Source organism: Oncorhynchus mykiss, chromosome 26, assembly GCF_013265735.2.
Source record: "Oncorhynchus mykiss isolate Arlee chromosome 26, USDA_OmykA_1.1, whole genome shotgun sequence".
Taxonomy (NCBI): domain Eukaryota; kingdom Metazoa; phylum Chordata; class Actinopteri; order Salmoniformes; family Salmonidae; genus Oncorhynchus; species Oncorhynchus mykiss.
In genome coordinates, this window is record NC_048590.1 from 24,250,913 (window position 1) to 24,261,709 (window position 10,797).

General features: G+C 41.4%; 1 protein-coding gene across 2 annotated transcripts in view; it reads left to right on the top strand.

Annotated features, from left to right (window-relative positions):
- The window catches only part of LOC110506450 (inhibitory synaptic factor 1-like), a 48,707-nt gene extending 38,260 nt beyond the window's left edge, over window positions 1-10,447 (top strand). For both annotated transcript variants that reach the window (XM_036963882.1, XM_036963881.1), the window contains one exon: window positions 9,089-10,447. In XM_036963882.1, the coding sequence (XP_036819777.1) occupies window positions 9,089-9,934 (846 nt within the window). In that variant the 3' untranslated portion in view covers window positions 9,935-10,447. The remainder of the gene's footprint in view (window positions 1-9,088) is intronic.
- Window positions 10,448-10,797: the final 350 nt, after the last annotated feature.

The window sequence follows — 10,797 nt, forward strand, 5'->3', positions numbered from 1 at the left end:
AACTTTCATTTTGATATCATGGCTGGTTGGTCCTTGCTTCCATAGTTCTGTCTATAAATCCCTCCGCTTTTTACCAAAACAGAAGCGAGTTGTCCGCTTTGTTCATTGTTTCAACTGAAGATTGGCCCTTTATTAGAGGACACTGCTGAATCTAATTCAGAGATCACCGCTGCACTCTCTCAGACAGCTCTCTGCAGAACAGAGCAGAGCTAAGGCTTTAACAGAGGATTACAGCATCAACCATCACTCCATGTTCCAATACTTTCCTCCTGGTTCCCCCTCCTCACTGTAAGGCTCTGTCACAGGCTGTGCTCCAAGCGCCCTTCTTCAGCCTGACCATCAATTACCCAGCAGGCCAATCATGGCAGATGGAGTGTTGGGGTGGTAAACCTCAGCTGACATCCACACAGCCTCTCTCACAAAGCCACCTTTGAGCACTCTAAAATGACGAGGCTCAGTTTGGAGTACTTGGCCCAATTATGATCATGTGCTTCGAGCCGAACTGGGATTGTTTTGAGTCAGTCACAGCCACAGTCCGCGACAATCATGCCTGCACAGACAATGGATAAATTGAGAGTGTGGATGTATCTCCCAAAATAAGAACGAAAACAACTCTATCTTCTCTGTTGTCATTATGTTGTTACTGAAACAGTAATACGTGGACTGGATAGGTCACTGTAGCTACAATTGCAGTTGAGCTACAAAGGACCAAATAACAATTTCAAAGAAAAGGACGAGGGGTGGGTGGAAACCAGTGGCCTTGCACCCTGAGGTCCAACAATTGTGCCACAAGGTTGCCTGTTATATTCTACTTGTCAGCATTTGTAAATATGAAAAGTGTTGAGCTCTATTCAAAAGGAAAAGTGTTCTTTTACAAGTGCATTTACTCCTAAATCACGTCAGGTGTTAAGGCAAACAATGTTTCAAAGCCGATTCTGTGCCGTGGTCCAGCTGCAATCTGCTGTGACATCATGAGCTATGGAACCCAACAAAAGGATGTGATTTTACTCTAAAGCTTGTAATTACTGTTGCTGGTCCTCATTGTGCTCTCTCCATTTCAAACACAGTGTGTCCCTCGCTAATGACTTGTTCCTGATGTGTTCATTCATCCTTTACGCTTAGGCAATCTGTTTACCCAATAATTCACTCGATAGCTCACTCATCCCACATTTTTTCGTTCTTCCTGGAAGAAAAGACTGAGATTACTGATCATTGTTGCTGTATTGAGCCCATCTGTGACCTAGAAATGTTTAGCAGACCCTTCAAGCTCAGACTGTTATCAAGCTAAATTAGCCTACATGCTGGAGGCTGATGACGGTGTGACAGTGCCTGGGAGAGAGGGCTCACGGTGGGTTAATCCTAGGCAGAACGTCTCATGATAGGATGTGAGCTGGGTCACCATGGAGATGAAAACAAAATTCGTAACATTTTCAAGTATCTTATCTTAGTGGATGTGTCAGTCAAAAAGGCTTTGGTTGGTAGTCAGTGTTTGCCATTCTTTTGTACTCAAATCCATTTTATTTTTTACAAAAGGGATTTATTTAACATATGACTGGAAATTATATGCCTCTGTTATTGGGTGCTTTATTAATTGATATCCAATTAAGGCAGTTAAATTAGGTCAGTGTCAGGCGTTCAGGCGGACTGGTGTAATGATTCTGACAGACCATACTTTTCTAAACACATTGATTCAATTAAATCCCTTTTTTTTCAGGATGAGTAATCAACTAAACAAAGCCATTCCATTCCCTCTGGGTGTGAGAATCATCCGGCATTAGTTTAAAGTCTGCAAATCATTCAACAGACAGGTTGGTTTACCCATTCAGCTCGCTGCTTAGTGCCCCCACAGAGGATCTGCTCCCACAGGGCTGACTGTTAATAGAGGAAAACATAGCCCTGGTACTGAAGCTCCTGTGGCATACAAAGCTGCCCAGCCAGGCCTGGCACACCCACACAGAAACCTATGCACGCCATACACAAACCTTGCAATCTGTTTACCCAAAGCCCTATTTATTTTATTTATTTATTTCACCTTTATTTAACCAGGTAGGCAAGTTGAGAACAAGTTCTCATTTACAATTGCGACCTGGCCAAGATAAAGCAAAAGCAGTTCGACACATACAACAACACAGAGTTACACATGGAGTAAAACAAATATACAGTCAATAATACAGTAGAAACAAGTCTACAGTACGATGTGAGCAAATGATGTGAGATAAGGGAGGTAAAGGCAAAAAAAAGGCCATGGTGGCAAAGTAAATACAATATAGCAAGTAAAACCCTGGAATGGTAGATTTGCAGAGGAAGAATGTGCAAAGTAGAAATAAAAATAATGGGGTGAAAGGAGCAAAATAAATAAATAAATAAAATTAAATAAATACAGTAGGGAAAGAGGTAGTTGTTTGGGCTAAATTATAGATGGGCTATGTACAGGTGCAGTAATCTGTGAGCTGCTCTGACAGCTGGTGCTTAAAGCTAGTGAGGGAGATAAGTGTTTCCAGTATACAGATACACAAGTCACATGTGTGCATTAGATATACTAGAAAGAAATCAGGAAAATGAGGATGGGCTGTTCCAAAACTGGTTCAAATGCAGATGGTTGAATTCACTACCACAGTATGACCTATGATAAGAACAGAACGCTTTGGGTTTGTAAATAATACAAATCGGTACATTTTGCAAAAATATTGCATGATAACACCTTCCATCGCTCCTCTGTTGTATGATGTACTGTAGCCTCCCTATAGTCCCTGTGAGACCTGATAAAATTGTTTCCTCCATCTGTGAACAGTTGTTGGTGGGCACTGCAAGGCTTTGTTATTTTTCTATTTTCTAAATAGACGCTCTACATATTTATGTAAGATTTTGTCCTGTCGCGATCTGTCAGAGATTATGAAGCTCTTTGATGCCAAATGGCTGTGTTTGCACTAGAAATCACCTGAGCAATCAGTTAGCACATCAGCTGAATGATACTGGGTTTTTAATCAGGGTATTTGTGTAGTCAGGTCTTTGGGACTGTTAATTGCTCCTTTAAAGTCATTGCGCTGAAAGAATTAATTAGGGTTTTAATCCCTCATGCAGACAGGGGATTGCTTTTCTGATACTGCTCATTTGATGTCACAATGAGCAGTTGAAAGAACAGAGGAAAATAGCAAATAGCAGAATTAGGTGGGGAAAAAAGGATCATTTACAGCATATCTCAAGGTACAGCTAACACTTTTTCAGCTCGTCAACAACAACGTTGTTCCAATTCCATATGCACATGTTCTGAGAAACACTAGTCTTAATTGTGGAATGGTTTGGGGAAATGTATCACTTACAAACTACATGAATGCTGAGCATTTTTCCATTTTACAATAGATTGCTTATGAGAGCCCGATGTGTTGATTAAGGTGCTCAAATGTCAAGTGTTTGAGGCTCGAATTTTATGTGCCATCAGCAAATCAACAAAATCAATGGTGTTGTGGGCTCAAGGGCTTTCTATTCATGAGACCATAAACACTCATACAGCGTGGTGGGTGCTGATGAGGAGTATTGAGGTTGATTTTGCCAAGCCAGGTTGATAAACTACCCTGCTAGTTTGACTCCCTGTACAGAGGGTGAAAGTCAAGCTTCATTACGGTGGATTTAATGTGAAGTAGATTTTCTTCATACTAGTAGAATGTAGAGGTCTCATGAATCGAATCATCATAGTGTGGCATGCACAGTGGGGTTTGACATTTTTGACACCCTTAATAAAGAGCAAAAATGACTGTATAAAATAAACAATACAAATACTGAACTACATTGTAGGCATACGCTTAAAATAACAAGGGATAATTTTCTTTCTCAAAAAAGGTAGGGGTCAAAATAATTGACACCCTTGTTTTTGATACCTTTTAATACCACACCTTGCAAGGTTAACGGCATGGAGCCTTTAAAAAACATTTTTGAGAACACATTGGAAGGGATCTTAGACCATTCCTCCATACAGAATCCTTCCAGATCTTTGATATACTTCGTCTGCGCTTATGGACTGCCCTCTTAAACTCAAACCATAGGTTTTCAATGCGTTTCAAGTCGGGAGACTGAGATGACCATTGCAAAATGCTGATTTTGTTGCCAATTAACAATTTTTTTGTGGATTTCGATGTGTGTTTGAGGTTATTGTCTTAATGAAAGATCTACTTGTGGCCAAGTTTCAACCTCCTGGTAGCCTCCTGGTACTGAATAAAGTTCATGATGCTGTTGACCTTAACACTGGCCCTAGGACCAGTGGAAGCAAATAGCCCCATAACATCAAAGATCCACCACCATATTTTATAGTAGGTATGGGGTTCTTTTCTGCTTATACATGATCATTTTGACACCAAACCCACCACTGGTGTGAGATGCCAAAGAGCTCTAGTTTCATGTCATCTGACCAAAGTTCCAATCCAGGTGCCAATGCCATTTAGCAAACTCCAGGCGTTAACATTTGTTGGATGTAACAATGAGCTCTTAAGCCACGCACATCAGTGGTGGGTTTGGTGTCAAAACAAGAATATATGAGCAGAAAAGAACCCCATACCTGCTGTAAAATATGGTGTTAGATCAAATCAAAATCAAATCAAAGTTTATTGGTTGAGGCCGCAGTTTTATAGTTGTTATCGCAGGTGCAGCGCAAGGATTACTGTATGTTTCTAGATCCAACAATGCATCAATATCTAGCAATACAATAACAATACACACCTAATCCCAATGTATCATTTTTTTTAAAGAACAATAAATTAAGACATCAGAATGAGCAATAGCAAAACGAGCAATGTCAGAGTCCGGAATATAAAAAAACATGTACAGTGGGGCAAAAAAGTATTAAGTCAGCCACCAATTGTGAAAGTTCTCCCACTTAAAAAGATGAGAGAGGCCTGTAATTTTCATCATAGGTACACTTCAACTATGACAGAAAAAATCCAGAAAATCACATTGTAGGATTTTTAATGAATTTATTTGCAAATTATGGTGGATAATAAGTATTTGGTCACCTACAAACAAGCCAGATTTCTGGCTCTCACAGGCCTGTAACTTCTTCTTTAAGAGGCTCCTCTGTCCTCCACTCGTTGCCTGTATTAATGGCACCTGTTTGAACTTGTTATCAGTATAAAAGACATCTGTCCACAACCTCAAACAGTCACACTCCAAACTCCACTATGGCCAAGACCAAAGAGCTGTCAAAGGACACCAGAAACTAAATTGTAGACCTGCACCAGGCTGGGAAGACTGAATCTGCAATAGGTAAGGAGCTTGGTTTGAAGAAATCAATTGTGGGAGCAATTATTAGGAAATGGAAGACATTCAAGACCACTGATAATCTCCCTCGATCTGGGGCTCCACGCAAGATCTCACCCCGTGGGGTCAAAATTATCACAAGAACGGTGAGCAAAAATCCCAGAACCACACGGGGGGACCTAGTGAATGACCTGCAGAGAGCTGGGACCAAAGTAACAAAGCCTACCATCAGTAACACACTACGCCGCCAGGGACTCAAATCCTGCAGTGCCAGACGTGTCCCCCTGCTTAAGCCTGTACATGTCCAGGCCCGTCTGAAGTTTGCTAGAGAGCATTTGGATGATCCAGAAGAAGATTGGGAGAATGTCATATGGTCAGATGAAACCAAAATATAACTTTTTGGAAAAAACTCAACTCGTCGTGTTTGGAGGACAAAGAATGCTGAGTTGCATCCAAAGAACACCATACCTACTGTGAAGCATGGGGGTGGAAACATCATGCTTTGGGGCTGTTTTTCTGCAAAGGGACCAGGACGACTGATCCGTGTAAAGGAAAGAATGAATGGGGCCATGTATCGTGAGATTTTGAGTGAAAACCTGCTTCCATCAGCAAGGGCATTGAAGATGAAACGTGGCTGGGTCTTTCAGCATGACAATGATCCCAAACACACCACCCGGGCAACGAAGGAGTGGCTTCGTAAGAAGCATTTCAAGGTCCTCGAGTGGCCTAGCCAGTCTCCAGATCTCAACCCCATAGAAAATCTTTGGAGGGAGTTGAAAGTCCGTGTTGCCCAGCAACAGCCCCAAAACATCACTGCTCTAGAGCAGATCTGCATGGAGGAATGGGCCAAAATACCAGCAACAGTGTGTGAAAACCTTGTGAAGACTTACAGAAAACGTTTGACTTCTGTCATTGCTAACAAAGGGTATATAACAAAGTATTGAGATAAACTTTTGTTATTGACCAAATACTTATTTTCCACCATAATTTGCAAATTCATTAAAAATCCTACAATGTGATTTTCTCTGGATTTTTTTTTTTTACATGTACAGTGAGGCAAAAAAGTATTTAGTCAGCCACCAATTGTGCAAGTTCTCCCACTTAAAAAAGATGAGAGAGGCCTGTAACTACTGCTGTACACTCATTTTCAAATCACACACGGTCTATACTCTCTATACACCCCATTCACATACATACAGTGGGGCAAAAAAAGTATTTAGTCAGCCACCAATTGTGCAAGTTCTCCCACTTAAAAAGATGAGAGAGGCCTGTAATTTTCATCATAGGTACACTTCAACTATGACAGACAAAATGAGAAAAAAAATCCAGAAAATCAAAATTTTGGAGAAAGGTGTATGTAAACATCCGACTTCAACTGTATATAGTATGAGCCATGACTAGAATGCAGTACAACGTGGGTAAAACAGTATGTAAGCATTATTAGAGTGACCATTGTTCAATGATTTTATGTACTGTACATAGGGCAGCAGTCTCTAAGGTACAGGGTATAGTACCAGGTGGTTCATGGCAGATCTTTGATGTTATGCTTCCACTGTTCCTAGGGCCATTGTTAAGGTCAACGGCATCATGAACTTTACCCAGTACAGGACATTTTATAAAAATACCTGGTTGCCTGTGCCAGGAGACTGTATCTTGGCCACAAGTAGATCTTCCAGCAAGACAATAACCCTAAGCACACAACAAAATCAATAAATAATTGGTGAATTGGCCACAAAATCAACATTTTGCTATGGCCATCTCAGCCTCCGGACATGAAACCCATTTAAAATCTGTGGTTTGAATTGAAGAGGGCAGAGTCCATAGGTGCAGACGAAATATATCAATAATCTGGAAGGATTCCTTATGGTGGAATGGTGTAGGATCCCTCCCACTGCGCTCACAAACTCATAAAACATTTTAGAAAAAGGCTCAATGCCGTTATCCTCGCAAGGTGAGGTATCGAAGGTATTGAAAACAGGGTTGTCAATCATTTTATTCATACCTTTTTGAGATTTATTTTATTACTTGCTAAAAATCATCTGACAAGTTTCTAAAAATGACAATAAGTATTGTTTTTAAACATGTAATTTCTGCTCATCTTAAAACCTATCTAGGGCAGGCGTTCCGCTAGCGGAACCCCTCGACAACATTCCGCTGAAAAGGCAGCGCGTGAAATTCCAAATATTTTTTTTGAAAAATTTAAGTTTCACACATTAACAAGTTCAATACAACAAATGAAAGATACACTTCTAGTTAATCTACCCATCATGTCCGATTTCAAAAAGGCTTTACAGCGAAAGCACAACATATGATTATGTTAGGTCAGAGCCAAGTCAAAAAAACACAGCCATTTTCCAGCCAAAGATAGGAGTCACAAAAAGCAGAAATATAGATAAAATGAATCACTAACCTTTGATGATTTTCATCAGATAACACTCATAGGACATCATGTTACACAATACATTTTGTTCGATAATGTGCATATTTATATCCAAAAATCTCAGTTTACATTGGCGTGTTACGTGCAGTAATGTTTTGATTCCAAAACATCCGGTGATTTTGCAGATAGCCACATCAAATCCCAGAAATACTCATAATAAACATTGATAAAAGATACAACTGTTATTCACAGAATTAAAGATAAACTTCTCCTTAATGCAACCGCTGTGTCAGATTTCAAAACGACTTTACGGAAAAAGCATAATCTGAGTACGGCGCTCAGAATCCAATCCAGCCAAAGAAATATCCGCCATGTTGGAGTCAACAGAAGTTAGAAATAACATAATAAATATTAACTTACCTTTGATGATCTTCATCAGAATGCACACCCAGGAATCCCAGTTCGACAATAAATTACTGATTTGTTCCATAAAGTTCCATAAAGTCCATCATTTATGTCCAAATAGCCACTTGTTGTTAGCGTGTTCAGCCCAGTAATCCATCTTCATGAGGCGCGAGCACTACGTCCAGACAAAAACTCAAACATTTCCATTACAGGTTGTAGAAACATGTCAAACGATGTATGGAATCAATCTTTAGGATGTTTTTAACATAAATCATCAATAAGGTTCCAACCGGAGAATTCCATTGTCTGTAGAAAAGCACTGGAACGAGAGCTAACTCTGTCAGGACCGCGTGTCACGAGCCTGAAACACACTGCCAGACCACTGACTAATTCAGCTCCCATTCCCCCCTCCTTTATAGCAGAAGCCTGAAACAAGTTTCTAAAGATGGTTGACATCTAGTGGAAGCCGTAGGGAGTGCAACTTGACCCCATAGATACTGTGTATTCGGTAGGCTAAACTTTGAAAAACTACAAACCTCACATTTCCCACTTCCTGGTTAGATTTGTCTCAGGTTTTCGCCTGCAATATGAGTTCTGTTACACTCACAGACATCACTCAAACAGTTTTAAAAACTTCAGAGTGTTTTCTATCCAATAATAATAATAATATGCATATATTAGCATCTGGGACCGAGTAGGAGGCAGTTCACTCTGGGCACGCTATTCATCCAAAAGTGAAAATGCTGCCCCCTATCCCAAACAGGTTCAAGGGTTTCAATAATTTCAGACCCCACTGTATGTCTTCATAGTCGACTTTAAAACATCCTATTATTGTAAAGTAGTGTTTAAAAACATGTCTATAACTTCAAATTATCTGTTCCCTCCCCCCTCTCGCTCCTCCCTCCTTGCTATCTCAGGTGGTGTGTGAAGTATTTATCTTCATAGTGGAAAGCATATTCATGTATAGTTAACAGCATATTAAGTCAAGAACTTAATGTATTATGATGTAAACCATATCTTCTAAATGTCTGTTCTACCCTCTCTCTACTCTTCTAGGTGGTGGGTCAGATCGACAAGCTGACGTCAGACTTTGACTTTGACCTGGAGCCAGATGACTGGACAGTGGCCACAGCGAGCAGCACGTCCAGCAGCGAGAGAGGCCTAGGAGAGGCCTTCAGGCTGGACTTCCTCAACCCTGACGTGCTCTCAGACAGCTGGGAGTTCTGCAGCTATCTGGAGGCCTCCGTCGCTGCAGCAAACGCCGCCCACAAAGCAGGGCCAACGGTGCAGCCCAAAGATGCAGGGCTGGAGCCGGGTGCGGGGCGTGGGTGCATCCCCACCCAGACCCAGACCCCGCCACCCACAACCGCCTCAGCCTACTCCCAAATGAACGGGGGGCTGCCCATCCCTAACGGACCTCTCATAGTCACCCCAGACTCGTCCAGCGCCAGCGAAGAGGCTTCCAGCTCCACACACAGCCACAAGACCTCCCGCACGTCCGGCACCAGAGAGAGAGTCCGCTTCAGTGACAAGATCCTATACCATGCCCTGTGCTGTGATGATGACGAGGAGGATGAAGAGGAGGGAGATGATGAGAAGGGCGGCTGTGCGACCCCAGACACTGACGACAGTGAGCCCAGTCCTAGTCAAGCCGGCTCGCCCACACCACCGCTCTCCTCCTCAGAGCACTCCATCCTCCATAACTGTCTGGACCCTTCTTATGTCTCGTTCCCAGTGAACGTGGCAGCGGGGACTCATACGCTGCCCAGAAAGGGTCTTCTCAATCCCGCGAGCTGCCGGAAAAAACTGCTACGGAACAGCAGCACACAGACTGTTTCAGATAAAAGCACCCAAACTGTACTGCCCTATATTCCAGCCAAACAGAAAACAAAGGACCACTGAGAAACAGTAACTTTACAACGACAGAACTAATGAAAAGGGACTGTGTACTATTTAATATTAAATGCATAGATCATAGATTAATACACAACTAAATAAATACATATTAATTACTAAATAAATACATCATATGGGAAATGACTCACCTACCTAAAGTCATTCTGAGGCTCAGGGAAACAAAGGATAAAGGCAGTTCCTTAAGGCAGTAACAGAGAGAAAAGTGTTATTGACGGACCAAAAGGCTAGTGCCTGCTAATGTTAAGAAATGGACCGGATGGATTCCTTATTTATAATCATTTGCAACACTTATTGAGATGACTCAAGCAATCACTTTTCTAGGAAGTTCAAATTGTTCTGAAATCGGAAAGTAAGTGTGAAGAGGTCATTTCCCTCCTCGTACACCAGTATAAATCACAAGAAAATATATTGCTTGTTCTTTAAGATGTGGTTAAAAAACACTGCACATTCTGTACACTGAGAATCTGTATAAACATTGTCTTTTTCATCTTCCAATTATTTCAAATGTCAAGGGGGTTCCTGGTGTAACAACAGGGAGTGTATCTAGATGCACAAGTCAAGCCTCCTTCTCTCTTTGATGTCATCATAAGTGAGTCAAGGCCCAGAAAAACATGGTTTGACCTGCCCTCGATTTTATTAATCATTTCAATAATTTATCTCTTGGTCTGCTGCTGAAACTGTAGTTGTGGAAAGCAAGAAGAAAAACAGGTATTTTTGTGAGATTCTGTGCTCCAACTCCACATTGTGACATTTCCACTTGATCTATCCGTTCCTCTCTGCAAGGAAGCAAGGCTGCTAGGGGTGAGGACTTGAATAGAAGTGCACAAAGCCAAGATGCAAAAGGTTAT